This window comes from Pongo abelii, chromosome 4 (genome assembly GCF_028885655.2).
Source record: "Pongo abelii isolate AG06213 chromosome 4, NHGRI_mPonAbe1-v2.0_pri, whole genome shotgun sequence".
In the NCBI taxonomy this organism is placed as follows: Eukaryota; Metazoa; Chordata; class Mammalia; order Primates; family Hominidae; genus Pongo; species Pongo abelii.
In genome coordinates, this window is record NC_071989.2 from 168,811,310 (window position 1) to 168,831,300 (window position 19,991).

The window sequence follows — 19,991 nt, forward strand, 5'->3', positions numbered from 1 at the left end:
CAATAGTGAGATCAGACTGTCTAGCAGAGAGGACTTGTGTTGCATAGGTTGAGTAGGTTGGAATAGAAGCTTGATGTAGTGTGAACAAGAGATTTCTGAATCTTGATTTTTCTCGTCTGTAAAATGAGTCAAGACCTCCATGCCCACCTCTCAAAATTATCTTGAAAAACAAATGAGCTAATGTATGTGACAGCAGATTTTCAGCAGTGAAGCGCTGTACTGGTATAGGTTGTAATGAATTTTGAATACCAAGTTGAGAAGTTTACAGTTGTGGTAGTAACTGTTGAAATAAACTCCATTCATCGAGAGCATTGGCTGTTTGGGGCTCTCCTTGGCAGTTCCTGTGATGATTTACAATGCAGGATAATGTCACTGTTTCCCCCTAAGTTTTCAGTGATGGAGAAGAAAGTACTGAGTAAAGAGCCCTATAAAATTTCTTTGGTTTCCATTTCTATGGAAGTATAATTCAAGATCAGATGTTTCCCTGTGAGCCCTCTCTGGAATGTGTTAAAAGGCATTGTGGAGGTATGTAGGGCTTTAAGCACATTAGAAGCTTCTGTTCATAGAACAGAACCTGGAAAGACTTTCCTCTGCTATTGCTGCAGAATATCAGCACTGCCGGCTCACATATGTGTGAATGCTCCTGGCATCTAGCACGCTAAGGAAGACCTATACACTATCTATCATATCTATCCTTGGATTCCAATAATATTGTACTATATGCCTGTCATCCTTTGGAGAAAGAATGTATTCAGCAGAAAAAAACTCCAGTCTTTGTACTGGGATCATCAATTCAGTCTCGGCACAGCTGGGAAATAGTTCAACTTTCTCCTCAAAGTGCTATTTTTAGCTGTTTCCAAGGAGATGTTCAGCATGATACTGATAATTGCATTACTCTTAATTTGCACAATCTGTGGAGAGGGAAGCAGCAGTTCTTTTTCAATGTTTTCTACTCAGTGGGCCACTGGGTTTTGATTTATCCGTTGAAACAATAGGATGCCTTACTTAGAATAATTGACCTCAGCTCACACCTGTAATCCCAGAACTTTGGGAGGCCAAGGCAGGCGAATCACTTGAGGTCTGGAGTTCAAGACCAGCCTGGGTAACATGGCGAAACCCCCATCTCTACTAAAAATACAAAAAATTAGCCAGGTGTAGTGGTGCATGCCTGTAAACTCAGCTACTTGGGAGGCTGAGGCACGAGAATTGCTTGAACCTGGGAGGCGGAGGTTGCAGTGAGCTAAGATCATGCCACTGCACTCCAGACTGGGTGATGGAGTGAGACTCTGTCTCAAAAAAAAAAAAAGAATAACCTCAGAATTACATTCTGGATCCTTTCACTTTGCTACCTCAACTTTCAGTCCTTCAAGTTATAAAGGCAAGATGAGGGCTGGGCACACTGGCTCACACCTATAATCCCAACACACTAGGAGCCCGAGATGAGAAGATTGCTTGAGCCCAGGAGTTCAAGACCAACCTGGCCAACACAGTGAGACCCCATCTCTACTAAAAACAGAAAAAAATTACCTAGAGGCAGTGGTGCTTGCTTATAGTCCCCGCTACTCAAAAGGATCACTTGAGCCCAGGAGTTCAAGGTTACAGTAAACTCTTATGGTACCACTGCGCTCCAGCCTGGGCAACAGAAGGAGACCCTGTCTCTGAAAATAAAAATAAAGACATGGTGAGTATTTCTCAAGCTGGCTGCTCAGGCTGGCCCGTAGCACTAATTCCTTTCTGGATACTTGAGACGTGGCTTTGCCCATTGGGAACTTGATGTTATAAATTTCCCAAAGAATGATTGGTTTCCTAAAACAGGAACACACACACACACACGCTTACTTCACAAGAGCCTGATCCGGCAGTCTGATTGATTCATCTGTGTTCATAGAATATTCCTAATGAGTTGGCTCTGAAGAGAAGATTATAGATCAGAAAGTAGCTTAAGATTTACAGTCAATGCTAAAGAAATTGAAAACTCTTAAAAGATGGGCATTAAGCTCTAGTAACTTGATGATTTAACCCCTCTCTAAAGAATTTGTTTCTTAAATAACTGTTAACTGAATTTGTTATGTTGTCTTGGCTCTCCAGCATCCAACACCCTTTCCTATTTGGAGGAATTCTCTTGTGTTGTAATCTTGTTAAGTGGCAGTACTCCATGTCTCTCACTTCATCCTCTGATAACCAAGGCTTGTGATCGATGCTTGGTATATTAGATGCTTCTGACCAAGACCTTGAATCTAGATTGAGTAAAGCAAAGACAATGGAATTGTTAAAGTTGATTTGCTGTCATTGCAGCCCTGTCCTGGCAAGTCTTTCACTAAAAGACACTTATGCATTCTGCTTCTTAACAGAGCCTCCTTGAGTTCTACCTGCTTTCTTTCTTTTTTTTTTTTTGTGAGATGAGTCTCACTCTGTCGCCAGGCTAGAGTGCAGTGGCGCGGCCTTGACTCACTCCAGCCTCCGCCTCCCAGGTTCAAGTGATTCTCCTGCCTCAGCCTCCCAAGTAGCTGGGACTATAGGCGCCTGCCACTACACCCAGCTAATTTTTTTTTTTTTTTTTTTGGTATTTTTAGTACCAACAGGGTTTCACCATGTTGGCCAGGATGGTCTCAATCTCTTGACCTCATGATCTGCCTGCCTCAGCCTCCCAAAGTGCTGGGATTACAGGCGTGAGCCACCACGCCCGGCCAAGTTCTACCTGCTTTCTAAGCCTATTCGTTAAGCCTCTCACTGATTCTGTGAGCACTGATATCTTTCCGATAAACCTGCCCCCTGAAATTTTTTGCTTAAGATAGTCTTTTGCTTGCATCCAATAACCCTTATCAATACAGTAGAGATCATTACAGTCTAAGCATCTTTCTTATGGGTAGTACTAGGTAAATATGGCCATATTCTTATATTTTTTTTCTGAATTCCTTTAGAATAGCCCTTCCCTCAGATACATTATATCTTAAAATGAATTGTTATTTGTACCTGCTGTGTGTCTGGCACATAGTACATACCATAAAAATTAGATTCACTCTGTACTTACCTTTTAGTTTCTTCATTGAGATTCATCAAGTGCTCTGTTTAATCTGCAGTGTAATAATAAGACATTTGGGAAATACCCAGTCTCATCAATAGCATATTGACAAATCTTTTCCAGAGAAAGAATATTTTTATTTTGGTTCCTGTATTAGTCCATTTTCACACTGCTATTAAGAATTGCCTGAGAGTGGGTGATTTATAAACAAAAGAGGTTGAATTGACTTACAGTTCCACATGGCTACAGATGCCTCAGGAAACTTAGAATCATGGCGGAAAGAGAAGGGAAAGCTGATGGTTTTAAAGTGTGGCACTTGAAAACCATCAGTTCTCATGAGAGTGAAGTCACTATCATGAGAACAACGTGGGGGAACCACCCCCATGATCCAGGGTCCGTCCCTTGACCTGTGGGGATATTTGGGTAGGGACACAGACCATATCAGTTCCTCATGTTAAAAGGACCAATTATTTAGGTTCCAGGCTTCTCTTGTGCATGAAATACCCTGCTAACTGTATCTCCTCCCTTTGAAATTACTTAATCAGAAGCTTCAAGAAGGAGGAAAGAGCCCAGCACAGTGGTGTGCACCTATAGTCCCATCTACTCAGGAGACTGAGGCAGGAGGATCACTTGAGCCCGAGAGTTCAAGGTTATAGTGTGTGTTGATCACATCTGTGAATAGCCACTGCACTCTAGCCTGGGCAACATAGTGAGACCCTATCTCTTTTTTTTTTTTTTTAAAGGGACTTTGGTGGATTTTCTGTTTTTTGGGGTTTTTGTTGTTTTTGTTTTAAAGCACTGTCAAAAGGTGGCAGGCAGACAGACTCTTCTGGTTTGGCTTGTGCCAGTTATATTGTTAAGATGTTCCACAAAAAAGTGCACACACTCAGCATGTGTCTACTTTGCTTTGCAGAATAACATCCTCTCAGCCTTTGTGTTTGATGAGTTTTTGGCCATCTATGTGAGTTTCTGAGTTGTTTGAATAAGCTAAGAAAAGACAGACAGACTTATTTAGGTTTCTTCACATTTTCCTATGTTAACCTGCTAACAGTATACTGCCCTAACCCTACAGACATGGCTTGTACCCACGAATGTGCTCTCCTAGCATACTGTGTCTCCTTCATGACACAAACCATGAAGGGTTCAGTCACTGTATGGGCAGCTTTACCTATATTATGACATTAATCCATTAAACAGTAGTCCATAATACTATTAAAGCTTCATTTTTGAAATGAAGAAACTAAGGCTCAGAAAGATTCTGAAACTTGTCCAAGGTCACATAACTAGTAAGTACTAGAAGCTAGAATTTGAATTTACACTGGTATGCACACCAGTGGGTATGTTATTTAGTTTCATTTCTAAGTAGAAATTAAGTGATACTGTAATTATCATTCCATGCAAAAGATAGAAACATAGAAAGCAAAGGACATGCCAAGAAAACGTACGTTTTTTGTTTTAAACATCGAGAATGCAATTGATAATTAGCCCGATGGTCATGCTTTTTTTTTCCTCTATCACTGTACAAGGTTTTGATGAAACTGATCCAGTTCTCAAAAGTCAGACTGTTGCCTATTAAATAGACTTGTGCATAAGGAAAGCTCACCTTTTTGTTCACTTATAATAATATTGTGAGAAATTACGTAATTCTCTGATGTCTTTCAGAAAAGAAGAGAAGAGAGCACTAGACTAAAGGAGGAGGGAAATGAACAGTTTAAGAAAGGAGGTAAGATAACTTTCAGCACTGATAATCTGGTAATCTTGACTCCTCATCCTGTTGTAGAGTCTGTGAAGAAACCCCAAAGTACATTTGAAGAAACCCCAAAACCAGACTTCACAATACAGTGTTGCTTCCCAGTACCTTGGCATTTTGAGTTTTTAACCAGGCCAAATTATTCATCTGATGGTGACAAGTTACCATTTGTCTCTTGGCACATGCATAGTCTTTCTGTAATCCACTATCTGTTAGTTTAGAATCAGGGGTAAAACTCTTGAGCTCTTGCTTTGGAAAACACTAACCTGGAATGTTAAAGGTTATGAGCTGCATTTCTGTGAAAGCAGAGTCGCCACTCCTCACTTGCTGTGGGGCTGTGAAAGCGGCCTGACAGCTCTGGTATGGCCTAGGGCTGCCTGTCCTTTCATTGCTCTTTCTTTCTTTCTTTTTTTAAATTCTCCAAACTGCTTCAGAAAGGTTGCTCTTTCATGTGCCATTTTCTTTGAATGCCTTAAGTAGGGAGATTCTTCATGTCCTTCATGTCATTTGCTTAGAAATAAGTTGGTGGGGTTCATTCTGATAATTTGGGTTAACTATTTGATCTTAGAGCAAAAGTCTTCTGTCACATCTTAAAGTGTATATGCTTCAGAAATCTAGGAGTGTTAACATTTTTTGCTAGTTATTTTCAGGTTTTTAATTTTTTTCTTATTGTTTTCCAAAAGTTACCCTATTACCTGATTTCAGATTTTAGGGTTTTTTTTTTCCTATATCTTGGTTTAGTAATCATTAATATTTTTTTCTAATAGAGTAAACACTTCTAATTTTGGAAGCATATTTTTTGTATGTTAATATTAAATATTTCAAACCTGAGAAAGAGTACATAGGCAATTTTCTATTAGTATCCTGACCATAATTCTCTTTTTCACCATTTTCTCTTTTAAGGTCTTGATTTAAATATTGATTTTTACATTGTTCCTTTTAGCTCTATCAAATGTCTCTCTTCAGACATTTCACGGATGCTGTTTTAGCCAGGTTGACTGTATGAAAGCACAACAGATTTAATGAAAACAAATATGTATAATTTTTTTCTTTATCTCAGGCCATGGATCCCAGTTTAGTCTCTCCTCTGTGCAGTTCTCTAACCTCCTTTGAAAACTCCTTTCTGAATTGCGCAGCCAAATGAAAACTGAACATTAAGGGAATGCCAGGACTCCTGAGTATTGAGGGCTTGTTACTGACAGCATATTCAGCTGTCAGTTCACCAAGCACAGCCTGTGAGATTGGCACAAGCAAGCACTGTTCCTTTAAACAGAGAAGAAAAGAGGAAATGACTTTTACTGCCCCAGACTTAATAGACTGTGACCATCTTTTAACTCAAAACCTTCATCCTATGGATGGAAAACAGTGCTTCTGAGATCCTGTGGAATATAGTAGTATCAGGAATAAAATCATAATGACCACTCATCCTTTATCTTATCCTCAGATTATATAGAAGCTGAAAGTTCTTATAGTCGAGCCCTCGAAATGTGCCCATCCTGCTTCCAAAAGGAGAGGTCGATTCTATTTTCAAATAGAGCTGCAGCAAGGATGAAACAGGTATGTATCTTTGACCTTTTCTTTTTAAAAAGCACATGGACTTGCAGTCTTTTCATACCATAGTTTCTCTCCAGAAACTAGCATAGAGGTTGCTGCCTCCCTTTTCCTGCCCATATATTTCCCTGATGTAAAGGCCACAGGGAGAATAGAAAATCTATTGAAAAACTTGAGTCAGATTACTGTTAACATTCCCCGTTAAAGTAGCTGAGTGAATACTTTCATGGAAGGAGGGCTGGCAAATTTTTTGCTAAACTAGGGCAGGTTAATGAAGCAATGAGCCAAGCGGTGCATGTCCTAGAATAGCTCTAGATCCTTATTTTAGGCCTCTGGAATTCTAGATAAACGTGCAAAGGCACAGGGAAACACTGGTAAAAACTCTGGGCTTTAAAGCATCTTTAAAGACGGTTATTCCCAGGATTCTGATTTTTCTGTTCAAAGTATGGACACTTGGAGAAATCTCCAACAGCTGGGATAAAAGGTACCCTTAAATGCAAAATAAGTATCAAGGAACTTTAAAAACATTTTGTATTTCCAAAGGACTGAGAACCTAGTATAACAAGGTGAGTATGGAATAGGTGAGAGTACAAATATATTTGTTTTATACCATGACGGTATTAAAAGTTAGATTTGGACCAGATGCAGTGGCTCACACCCGTAAACCCAGCACTATGGGAGGCCGAGGCAGGCGCATCACCTGAGATCAGGAGTTCGAGACCAGCCTGCCAACATGGTCAAACCCCATCTCTACTAAAAATACAAGAATTAGCCAGGCATGGTGGTGGGCGCCTGTAATCCCATCTACTCAAGAAACTGAGGCAGGAGAGTCGCTGAACCCTGGAGGCGGAGGTTGCAGTGCACTGCACTCTAGCCCGGGCAACAAGAGCAAAACTCTGTCTCAAAAAAAAAGTTAGATTTGTTTCTGATTTGTCTGATTTTCCTATTTAGTCTTCATAATCGTTGGATTGAAATGAGAGTGGTTTTTGCCTTTTTGTTTTTTTTTAAACAATATCACTTTTTAAACTATGGCTACTTACATCCAAAGTACAAAGGATAGGTTATTTAACATACCTTTAAGCAACCATGATGCTGGCTCCAGATTGGAAGTGGCAGTGTTTTCATTTGTTTAGATCAGATATCTCTTTGATACTGTCTGAAATTCTCAAATGCCTCTACTACCACAGTCACTTTAGGTGACAAGGTTTTTTTTGTTTTTTGTTTTTTTTTTAAAGGCCCCAGGGCAGGGATTGGGGGGGGTGGGTGCTTGAATGCTTGGACATGCAGAAAGGTTACGGTTTGTTTTTTTTTTTTTACCAGAACTTGTATAGGATTCAATCTTCAAAGCAGAGTATTTTTGGAATATTTCATGTGGCATGAGAGAAGAAATAATTTTGGAGTATACAAACCAACATTTTGTATTAGAGAAAACAAAACAATTGGTTTAACTTTATTTAAAACAATATTCATTAATGTGTCCCACCAGCAATCAGAATTAACATCTAACAGTTTTTACACTTACCTGGAAAATTCTGATCTTTTGGATTTGCTTCTCCATTTTGCCACATTCTTAGACTGGACATTGTCATTGTGAAATAGGATCAAGGATGCGTCTTCAGTATCAGAGGAAATGCACCATACCCAGTTGGCTCCTGGGATTTGGGATTCTTTGTTTCCACAGTTGCCCAAGTTATTGATATTTCTAGGTTTGGGCTCACATAAATAGTCTGGTTCTTGAGTTAGGAAAATGTATGGTCTTGCTAGTATTGTCTGTCACATCTGAGGAGAACTCAAAAGAGCGTTGCTCTATGATTGTTGGCTGTTCAAAGAATAGTTTTGTTGGTGAAGTTTTCTGTTCTTTTAAGTTGCGTTCCTTTTTTTTTTTTTTTTTTTTTTTTGAGACGGAGTCTCACTCTGTTACCCAGGCTGGAGTGCAGTGGCGTGATCTCGGCTCACTGCAACCTCCGCCTCCCGCGTTCAAGCGATTCTCCTGCCTCAGCCTCCTGAGTAGCTGGGGTTACAAGTGCCCGCCACCACGCCTGGCTAATTTTTGTATTTTTAGTAGACATGGAGTTTCACCATGTTGGTCAAGCTGGTCTCGAACTCCTGACCTCATGATCCACCCACCTCAGCTTCCCAAAGTGCTGGGATTACAGGCGTGAGCCGCCGTCCCCAGCCTTAAGTTGCATTTTTAATACTTTATGAAGACTCTAAAATGAGAGACTTGATAACTTCTAGGACTAGTACCCTGACACAATTTAAGGAGCATATTCTAAGTTTTTCAAGGAAATGATGGTTTAATTGCTTTAAGAGGTAAAGACGAAGAATTTCTGAAAGGCAGGTTTGCAAGCTCAGCATCCCTGACTCAGTGCCCCTGGCCACACTTCACATTTCATATCTAGAGAGAGAAAAGGTAACCTGGAGCTAGGGCAGAGTTTCAGCTCTAGGTCTTGCTAGCTACACAAGAGCAGAGCCCTAAAAGAATAGGTTCTCTTTTTTTTTTTTTTTTAACTACTGTCCTTATATATTATATACATTGTTTTATATGTATAGTTAGATTTGTTTGTCCTTATATATTGTGTACATTTGTTTTGTCATTATATTTTATGTATATTGTTTTATATAGATAGATAGCTACCTATATACAAAAATTATGAAAGAATGGTAAAGTTGTGTTTTTTTTTTTTTTCCACACACTCCACTTTGGGGACTACCATTGTAAGCAGCAAACAACACCTAGGTCCTCTGAGGTATTAGTAGACTATGAACCTCAAACAAAAGTTTCTGCAATAAAATTCCATAATTCCTTGATTTGAGGAGGACAGTGGATAAGATGCACTACAGCTTAATAATCACTTCTAGGCACACAAAGAACACCACCACAACAGTTGTACACATAAATTGTAAAGATTTATTTCTATTTCAGACACTGTGAAATTGTGTGTCTTTGACTTATAGAAATGTGGTAAGTTGGAAAAATACTGACTTATATAAAGTTATACAGATTACTTATAGGACTTCTTAGAGTTTTTAATATTTGAATTGGTATGCTGAACATTCAAAGAGAAATAAAAAAAGGTCCCAGATGACCCTGAAACCTTTTTTGTTTTGTTTATTGTGGTAAAATACAGATAACATAAAGTTGGCCATTTTAAAGTACAGTCATGAGTCACTCAACAACGGGTATACATTCTGAGAAATGTGTTATTAGGTGATTTCATCATTGTGCGAACATCATAGAGTATACTTACACAAATCCGGATGGTATGGCCTACTACACACCTAAGCTATATGGTATAGCCTGTTGCTCCTAGGCTACAAACCTGTACAGCATGTTTCTGCACTGAATACTATAGGCAGTTGGAACACAATGGTAAGTATTTGTGTATCTAAACAGAAAAGGTGCAGTAAAAATGCAGTATTTTTTAAATGGTGCATCTATATATATAGATACACACACACACACACACACACACATATACACACATACACATACATATACCGTATAGGCCATGAATGGATCTTGCAAGACTGGAAATTGTTCTGGGTGAGTCAGTGAGTGAGTGGTGAGTGAATGTGAAGGCCTAGGACATTACACTACTGTAGACTTCATAAACATCTTAAATTTAGGCTTCACTAAATTTATTTTTTTAAGTTTTCTTTAATAAATTCACCTTGGTTTACTGTGCCTTGTTTTCTTTATAAACTTTTAAATTTTTTTAAACTCTTTTGTAATAACAGCCTAAAACATAAACATGTTGTACAACTACAAAAATATTTTCTTTGTGTCCTTTTCTCTTCTGAGCTGGGGCAGGGCCTTGCTCTGTTGCGCAGGCTGGAGTGCAATGGCACGGTCATCGCTCACTACAGCCTTGAACTCCTGGACTCATGCGATCCTCCCACCTCAGCCTCTCCAGTAGCTGGGTAGCTGGGACTACAGACCTGCACTACCACTCCCAGCTAATTTTGTTTGGTTTCCTTTTAATTTTTTTTACCTTTTTTAGAAATGGGGTCTTGTGTTTCACAGATTAGTCTTGAACTCCTGGCCTCAAGTGGTCCTCCTGCTTTAGCCTCCCGAATCACTAGGATTATAGGCGTGAGTGACCGTGCCCAGCTATATCCTTATTCTATATGCTTTTTTCTATTAAATAATTTTTTTTTTTTTTACTTTTTAAACTTTTCTGTTGAAAGCTAAGATGCAAATACACACAGTAGCCTAGGCCTACACAGGATCAGGAGCATCAGTATCACTGTCTTCCACCTCCATATCTAGTCCCACTGGAAGGTCCTCAAGAGCGACACATACATGAAACTGTCATCTCCATCTCCTATGATAACAATGCCTTCTTCTGGAATACTTCCATATTTCCTATAGGACCTGCCTGAGGCTGTTTGATGGTACACTTTTCTTTTAGTAGAAGGAATACACTCTTAACATAATAAAAAGTAGTGTATAGTAAATACATAAACTAATAACAGCCATTTATTATCAATTATTATGTATGTGTTATGCTTGCTTTCTTTTTTTTTTGGAGACAGAGTTACTCTGTTGCCTAGGCTATAGTGCAATGGCACTGTCTCAGCTCACTGCAACTTCTGCCTCCTGGGTTCAAGCAGTTCTCCTGCCTCAGCCTCTCAAGTAGCTGGGATTACAGGTGTGCACCACCATACCCAGCTAATTTTTTTGTATTTTTTGTAGAGATGGGGTTTCACCATGTTAGCCAGGCTGGTCTCGAACTCCCGACCTCAGGTGATCCGCCCACCTTGACTTCCCAAAGTGCTGAGATTACAGGCATGAGCCACCATGCCCGGCCTGTGTTATATTTTCACATGACTTGCAGTGCAGTAGGTTTGTTTACCCCAGCATCACACCAACACCTGAGTAGTAGGTTATGCCATGATGTTATGACGGCTACTATGTCATTAGGTGATAGGAATTTTTCAGCTCCCTTATACTCCTATGGGACTACTGTTTTATACACAGTCTATCATTGATTGAAATATCATTATATAGTGCATGACTATATACAATTCAGTGGATTAAAATACCTTCACAGTGTTATACAGCCAACACCACTATCTAGTTCCAGAACTTTTCCATCATCCTAAAAGGATACTCCACACTCATTAAGTCATCATTCTTCATCTTGAAACTTTTTTTTTATTTTCTGAGATGGAGTCTTGCTCTGTTGCCCAGGCTTGAGTGCAGTGGCGTGAACTCGGTTTACTGCAATCTCCACCTCCTGGTTTCAAGCAATTCTCCTGCCTCAGCCTCCCAAGTAGCTGGGACTACAGGCACCCGCCTCCACACCCGGCTAATTTTTGTATTCTTAGTAGATACAGGATTTCACCATGTTGGGCAGGCTGGTCTCGAACTCCTGACCTCTAGTCATCCGCCCACCTTGGTCCTCCAAAATGCTGGGATTACAGGCATGAGCTGCTGCGTCCAGCCCTGGAACTGCTTTTGATTGAATCCTGAAACAATTTGGCTGACACTGCTGTGAAATATTCTGCAAAATATTTAGTATTTGCTACAGTAGGCATTGTGAGAATATTGAACACTTATTTGAAATAATTTATTTCTGTAATACAGAAATTCCTAATTTCAGGAAAATGGACATTTTAGAGCTGCAAGACATCTTATATAACATCAAGTCTACCCTGCTCCTATTTTAGATGAGACAAACTGAGCCCTAGAGAAGGAAAATAGCATGGGCAGTGTTAAAGAGCAGGTTATTGTCAAAGTCAGGACCAGAATTCAGTTCTTTGCCATCCAGTGTTCTTTCCGCTATGTCATGCTTCTAGATTCAGAAAGTTCAATTAGTTAGATATTTTGTTTAAGAGTTGTGTATTTTTGTTTGATCATGGATAAATTAAGGTTTATAACTGAGACTACATGACAAGCCACTGTGTGTCTGTAGATGGAGCATCTGTATACTTTCTGAAATATACCACTTTGGGGTATGATAGTATAACCACTAGCCAGAGAGGAGGGTAATTCAGTTATTCACATGTCAGTCATTTGCCCTGTTTTAGGTCACAAAGTTTCTCAATGTCAGCATTCTAATGTAAAGTGTCTTGCAAATGTAATAGGTCAGTTAGAACAATCTTTAAAGACACTTTCAGAAAAAAGCGACTTGAATAAGTGTTACCAGGAGGGCTTCAGATCAGAGCCATCCCCGTGTTAATTTTGAGTTTTGTCTGGAAGTAACATTCAGATTTTACGTAATTTCTTTGAAAACCATTCTGTTTCTCCATAAGCAGTTATTAGTGATCAGATCATGTCATTAAGCCTTTGGGCCGTTAAGATAAAACTAGGGCAACACATATTAATACTGTTTTTCTTTTTAGGACAAGAAAGAAATGGCCATCAATGACTGCAGCAAAGGTACAGCTTTATTATCTTATTACATGTTAACATACAGGAGCATTATGTCAGACAGAGGGGCTTTGGGTCAGGTGTGCACTTGTACATGTGTACCCTTCCTCTGGGGCCTTGCAAGAGGTGACTTTATAATTATTTTCAAATATACTGTATAATAGAGTAACTCCTTTTGAATGGATAATTCAATCAGTTTCTCCTCTACTGGTAAATACATGAAGAAAACTTTGGTGCTGTAGCCTGAGCAACATGACAAAACCCTGTCTCTACCAAAAATACAAAAGTTAAGCAGATGTGGTGGCATGCCCCTGTAGTCCCAGCTACTCGGGAGGCTGAAGTGGATCACCTGAGCCCAGGAGGTTGGGGCTGTGGTGAGCCGTGATTATGCCACTTACTCCCGCCTGGGTAACAGAGTGACCCTGTCTCCAAAAGAAAAAAGAAAACTTCAGTGCTCTCTTGGCAACAGAACTCATGGAATAGAATTTCCCTCCTGTAGTCTCTGAATTACTTTCTGTTGAGATTCAAAGTGAAGATCGTAGCTGCTATTAGAGCATTTGGATCTGTGTATTTTGAGAAGGGGGACAACTGTGATGAGGGACAGTTTCTGTTAGTTAATTGATAGTCTTTTCAGGTGTCATAATTCTTCCAAACCTACTTTACATCATTTTTTTTTAACCCTTTCAGATTCTACACAATGAATGAAGCCTTTGCTATATGATATCTAAGTTCTATTAAGGTCTTATCACCCCACTAACTTTTATAGGGACACCTCAGACATAGGGTCACTACAGTTTTTTTGTGTTTTGAGGTTTTTTGTTTTGTTTTGTTTTTTGAAAATTGCCTGATAGGCCAGACAGGTGCCTTGCCTTTCTCACCAACTTCATGTGGAGAATATACATAATCACTTTTTCTTGCGGCTTAGTCTCAGAAGTTTTTCTAGCAAATCACTATTTTTGTGTTTTCTATTTTTTTAGTTTTTCTTCTTTGGATAATAGTTTCTGGGAGAATCATAGAGTGGAAGAGAACCTTATATGTTATCTAGATCCCCTGTCACACTAAGCATGTATTCCCCTGCTGTTACCAAAAAGAGGTCCTGATCCAGACCCCAAGAGAGGATTCTTGGACCTCTCACAAGAAATAATTCAGGGCAAGTCCATAAAGTGGAAAAGCAAGTTTATTAGAGAAATAAAGAAACAAAAGAATGGCTACTCCATAGGCAGAGCAGCAATGTGGGCTGCTCAGTAAAGTATACTTACGGTTATTTCTTGATTATATGCTAAGCAAGGGGTGGATTACTCATGAGATTTCCAAGAATGGGGCAGAGATTTCCCAGAACTGAGGGTCCCTCCCCTTTTTAGAATATATAGGGTAACTTCTGAATGTTGCCATGGCATTTGTAAACTATTGTGGTGCTGGTGGGGATGTCTTTTAGCATGTTAATGCATTATAATTTGCATTTAGGGAGCAGTGAGGATGACCAGAGGTCACTTCATCGCCATCTTGGCTTTGGTGGGTTTTGGCCAGCCTCTTTACTGCATCCTGTTCTGTCAGCAGGGTCTTTGTGACCTATATCTTGTGCCAACCTCCTGTCTCATCCTATGACTAAGAATGCCTTAACCTCCTGGGAATGCAGCCCAGTAGGTCTCAGCCTTATTTTACCCAGCCCCTATTCAAGATGGAGCCACTCTGATTCAGATGCCTCTGACACTCCAATTTTTTATTTAATTAATTTGGTGCCCTCTCTACTGGCTTTCTTTTCTTTATATTTGGTATTTCCTTATAGTATCTGAATGAAACTGTTTCTATATTATAATATAGAAGACCACTTCTGATCTGTTACCAAGTTGGACTGGAACTAATTCTGAATGTACTGTTTTGTTTGGAAGAAGTTATTTAACCTATTTCCTTTATGTGAGGATGTATGGGTTTGGGAAGTTTAAATTAGGAACAAGCTGCTGGTTTTCAGAGCTTCTTTCTCTGTAACCAAATGGTGAAAAAATGCCTTGTAAGCGTGATTAGCATGGTATATTGTAAGAAATAGTTCATTTCCATATGAAACAGTTTACTTCCAGCTGCAGCCCGAAGTGTAGGAGCCTTGCCTAGAAAATGAGGGAAAGGAGAAGAAAGTGTTTTCCAACCAAAGTGTTTTCTGCATTTGTTTTTGGATTTGCTTAAACTAATATTTATGTGGTCAGACATGGTCTTTATGGATACATGCATTGTATTCATAGGCAATTACATTTATATCAATATGGTTTGTTTGTATCGAGAGCCCCCGACCTCCCCCACCCTACACACACACACACACACACACTCTCTCTCTCTCTCTCTCTCTCTCTCTCTCTCGCGCGCGCGCTCTTTCTTTCTCTCTGTCTCTCTCCCCTCTCTCAATTCATAAACCTTGGCAAAGAACTTAGCTTATTTCTGAGGTCATATTGGAGCTCCAGGGTTTTCATCCTTGACATAAAGTTTAAGTTCATTCTCACCTTAGTCTCCTAAGTAGCTGGGACTACAGGTGCATGCCACCATACCCAGCTAACTTTTTTTATTTTTTATTTTTTATTTTATTTTTTGAGACAGAGTCTCGCTCTGTCGCCTAGGCTGGAGTGCAGTGGTGCCATCTTGGCTCACTGCAACCTCCGCCTCCCAGGTTCAAGCAACTCTTCTGCCTCAGCCTCCTGAGTAGCTGGGACTACGGGCGCATGCCACCATGCCTGGCTGATTTTTCTATTTTTGGTAGAGACGAGGTTTCACCATATTGGCCAGGCTGGTCTCGAACTCCTGACCTCGTGATCTGCCTGCCTCGGCCTCCCAAAGTGCTGGGATTACAGGCGTGAGCCACTGCCCCCAGCTCAAGGTTGGGGTTCTTTCAGAAAACCTTCTCCTGACCCAATATTCCCCTTCAATTGCTGTATCATTTATCTGATCCCTTTCATTGAAATAATTGTCTATACTTGGCTGTCTCTACTTTGTCTTCTCCTATTTTTCTCCTTACTTCACTTCCATGGAGCATTTGTTTTATCCATGCCATTGAAACCCATCTTGTAAAGGTCATCAACAGTTTCATCTTGCTCAATTTAGTCGTTGCTTCTCTAGCCTAACTTTACGTGACCTTACCTGCATTTAATACAGTTTATCATTCCTTTCTCCTTTAAAATTCTCTCTTAAATTTAATGAAGTCTGTTCATTTTTTCCCTGCTTCGTTGGCTATTCCTTCTTATTCTCCTATGTTAGCTTTTATGTCAACCTCAACATTTTGGAAGTCTCTAGATCTTAGTCCAGCATGGGACCCTCTTCTTTTTTTTTCCCTCTGTATTTTCTCCCTAAGTGATCTCATTCAGTTCTGAAGCTTTAAATACTATCTATAAATTAGCACAATGTAGCCATTCCACCGTGTGTGTATATTTCAAAACATGTTATGTTATATTTATGTTTATGTTATATACCATAAATATACACAATTTTTGTCATTTTAAAAGTTAAATTAAGACAGAAGGAAAATGCATGGATTTTTTAACCTAAGAAATTAGAGCAACAGGCCGGGCACGGTGGCTCACGCCTGTAATCCCAACACTTTGGGAGGCTGAGGCTGGTGGATCATGAGGTCAGGAGTTTGAGACCAGCCTGATCATTATGGTGAAACCCTGTCTCTACTAAAAATACAAAAATTAGCCGGGCGTGGTGGCACGTGCCCATAATCTCAGCTACTCAGGAGGCTGAGGCAGGAGAATCACTTGAACCTAGGAGGTGGAGGTTGCAGTGAGCCGAGATCACGCCATTACACTCCAGCCTGGGTGACAGAGCAAGATTCCGTCTAAAAAAAAGAAATTGGAGCAACAAAAATGCAATTAAGGGAAACAAAAGGAGTATTTTCATAAAGATAAAAGCCAAAATTAATGAATTTTAAAATATAAAACTAATAAATACATGCCATGTGTATGGCAGAGTTTCTGTCTTCAGCTCTGACTTCTACCCTGTAGTCTAGTGTCCTGTATCCCACTGCAAAGTTGTTCTTTCTTCTTGGATGTCTGGTAGGCACCTCGGATTTAACGTGCCCAGCCCCCATACACACACAAAACTTGCAGTTAGTTTTTTCCATTCTAATAAATGACATTACCATCCGTTCCCTTGCTTAAGTTAAACCTTTGGAGTCGTCGCTGATTGTTCTTTCATGCCACATGGCTAATTAATTAATTAGCAAGTTCCATGGGCTCAAATTTAAAGACATACTTAATCTAATCCGGCTGCTGTTTTCCATCTCTACTATTTCCAGCTTAGACCAAGCCAACATCTTCTCTCATCTGGACCACTGCATTAGCTTTCCAGCTGATCTCACAGCTTTTAGTCTTGCCCCACCCCCCGACACTACAGCCAAAGCAGTCCTTCAAAAATGTAAATCAGAGTATGTCTGAAGCTTGCTTGAAAACTTTCCAGTGGCTTCTCATCACACTCAGGAAAAAGTCCAAACTTCTTTCCCTGCTCTCCCTGGAAGGTCCTCCATGGCCCTACATTTCAGCCTCTGGTCCCCAGCCTGGTAACTCACATGCCAGAGTTATTCTTGTTGGTCCCTCTTCTTGGCACGCTCCTCCTTAGCCTTTCACATGGCTGGCCTCTCTCACATAGTCCCTCTTCATATTCTGAGACCACTTTCTGAAGTTACCTAATTTCTCGCTTCACTTGCATTTCCATGACCTTGTTTTATTTTTCATTATAGTACTATGACTATTGAAATTATATACCTGTCTATTCTTGCCTACTAGAATAGCATAAGGCTTCATGAGAACAAGGACTGTGTCTGTCTTGTTTACCACTGTAGCCCAGAGACATACTACATTGGACATATATATTAAGTACTAAATAAATGTTCACAGAAAGCATGAATTTAAAAATTAAGGATAGATTATGAGAAAAGAAAAAAGTTCTAGAGCCAAGACATTGCTTTTTTTTGTTTTTTTTTTTGAGACAGTATTATCTCTCTGTTGCCCGGGCTGGAGTACAGTGATGCAATCGCCACTCACCGCAACCGCCTCCTGGGTTCAAGTGATTCTTATGCCTAAACCACCCAAATAGCTGTGATTACAGACCCCCACTACCACGCCCAGCTAATTTTTGTATTTTTAGTAGTGATGGGGTTTCGCCATGTTGGCTAGGCTGGCGGTCTCAAAGTCCTGACCCCAATTGACCTGCCTGCCTCGGCCTCCCAAAGTGCTGGGATTATGGGCCTGAGCCACCACACCCGGCCAGCACTGCTTTCTAATAGAAAAAGAAACAACTTGGAAGAAATTAGAAGAAATGCAGTATGTTGAACCAAAACATAGCAAAGGATTATTGGAAGGGCAGCTGATGCTGGATAAAGGAAAAGATATTATGCATCAACCACCTCATAGTGCTGGAGCAGTAGTTTGAGGGTTGAAGGAACAGTGAGGATTTAACTAGAAATATAATCTTAGTACTCAAGACCTAGAAAAAAGAGAATGATAGTCTGCCACCAGATTGGTTTCCCTTAACTCTTTAATTTGTATCTTCAAATTCTCTCTCACCTAGCCTGGCCAACATAGTGAAACCCCATCTCTACTAAAAATACAAAAATTAGCCGGGCATGGTGGCGCATGCCTGTAATCCCAGCTACGTGGGAGGCTGAGGTAGGAGAATCGCTTGAACCTGGGAGGAGGAGGTTGTAGTGAGCCAAGATCACACCACTGCACTCCAGCCTGGGCGACAGAGCGAGACTCTGTCTAAAAAAAAAAATTCTCTCTCACTCTTTCACTGCGCACTTGAACTCTGTTCTGGCCTGGCCTGGCCTGGGTAAATGACAAGTAGGCAAAAACCAGGACTTGGAGTATAGACCAGGTTATGGCAAACTACAGCCACAAGCCAAATCCAGCCTGCCACCTGTTTTTGATAGCCTAAAAGCTAAGAATGGTTTTTACAGTTTTAAATCATTGGAAAGCAAAAGAAAAATATTTCATGATAATGTGAAAATTATGTGAACTTAAATTTTAGTGTCCATAAATAGTTTATTGGAACACACCTATCCTTTTTTGTTTACATATTATCTGTGCCTGCTCTCGTGCTACAATAGTATCATTGAGGAGCTGCGACACAGATGGTCTGTCTGGCCCACAAAGCCTACAATCTTTACTATCTTCCTCTTTATAGAAAAAGTTTTCCAGCATCAGGTATACACTTGGCAAATGACTCTTCCTTTCGTATCCTTGGAGGATGATTGATGAAGGAATCTGATATAGCCAAAGATATGTAGGCCGTTTTTCTTTGTGATAAAAATTATTTCTTCTCTTTTTACAGCAATTCAATTAAACCCCAGCTATATCAGGGCAATATTGAGGAGAGCAGAGTTGTATGAGAAGACGGACAAGCTAGATGAAGCCCTGGAAGACTATAAATCTATATTAGAAAAAGATCCATCAATACATCAAGCAAGAGAAGCTTGTATGGTAAAACCTAAAATTTTTTAAATATTTTTCCTTCTATTTTTTGTGTTGCTACCCAGTGAGTCCTAAATAATCCTTTCAGACACAATTAAATTCCATTTCTGTGCTTTTGAGGAGCTTATCAAGATAGGTGGGAGGCCAGGCGTGCTGGCTCTTGCCTGTGATCCCAGCACTTTAGGAGGCCGAGGAGGAGAGATCACTTGAGGCCAGGAGCTCGAGACCAGCCTGGCCAACACAACAAAACCCCATCTCTTCTAAAAATACAAAAAATTAGCCGGATGTGGTCATACACACCTGTAATCCTAGCTACTCGGGAGGCAGGAGAATTGCTTGAACCCCGAAGGCAGAGGTTGCAGTGAGCTGAGATCATGCCACTGCACTGCAGCCTGGGTGACAGAGAGGATCACTGAACCCAGGAGTTGGAGGCTGCAGTGATCTGTGACTACATTGCTGCATTCCATCATGGGCAACAGAGTAAGACCTTGTATCTTAAAAACAAACAAATGGGCTGGGTGCGGTGGCTCACGCCTGTAATCCCAGCACTTTGGGAGGCCGAGGAGGGCAGATCACCTGAGGTCGAGAGTTCGAGACCAGCCTGACCAATATGGAGAAACCCTGTCTCTACTAAAAATACAAAATTAGCTGGGTGTGGTGGCACATGCCTGTAATCCCAGCTACTCGAGAGGCTGAGGCAGGAGAATCACTTGAACCCAGGAGGTGGAGGTTGCAGTGAGCTGAGATTATGCCACTGCACTCCAGTCTGGGCGACAGTGCAAGACTCTATCTTAAAAAAACAAAAAATACAAATGAATTTTTAAAAAGTTAAAAATAGAA

At 40.3% G+C, this 19,991-nt stretch overlaps 1 protein-coding gene across 1 annotated transcript in view; it reads left to right on the plus strand.

The window, feature by feature from the left end:
* TTC1 (tetratricopeptide repeat domain 1) overlaps positions 1-19,991 on the plus strand; it is a 56,344-nt gene that overhangs the window by 21,239 nt on the left and 15,114 nt on the right. The window contains exons 3-6 of the mRNA XM_002816143.5: positions 4,685-4,745; positions 6,217-6,329; positions 12,675-12,711; positions 19,012-19,160. Of these exons, the coding sequence (XP_002816189.1) occupies positions 4,685-4,745; positions 6,217-6,329; positions 12,675-12,711; positions 19,012-19,160 (360 nt within the window). The remainder of the gene's footprint in view (positions 1-4,684; positions 4,746-6,216; positions 6,330-12,674; positions 12,712-19,011; positions 19,161-19,991) is intronic.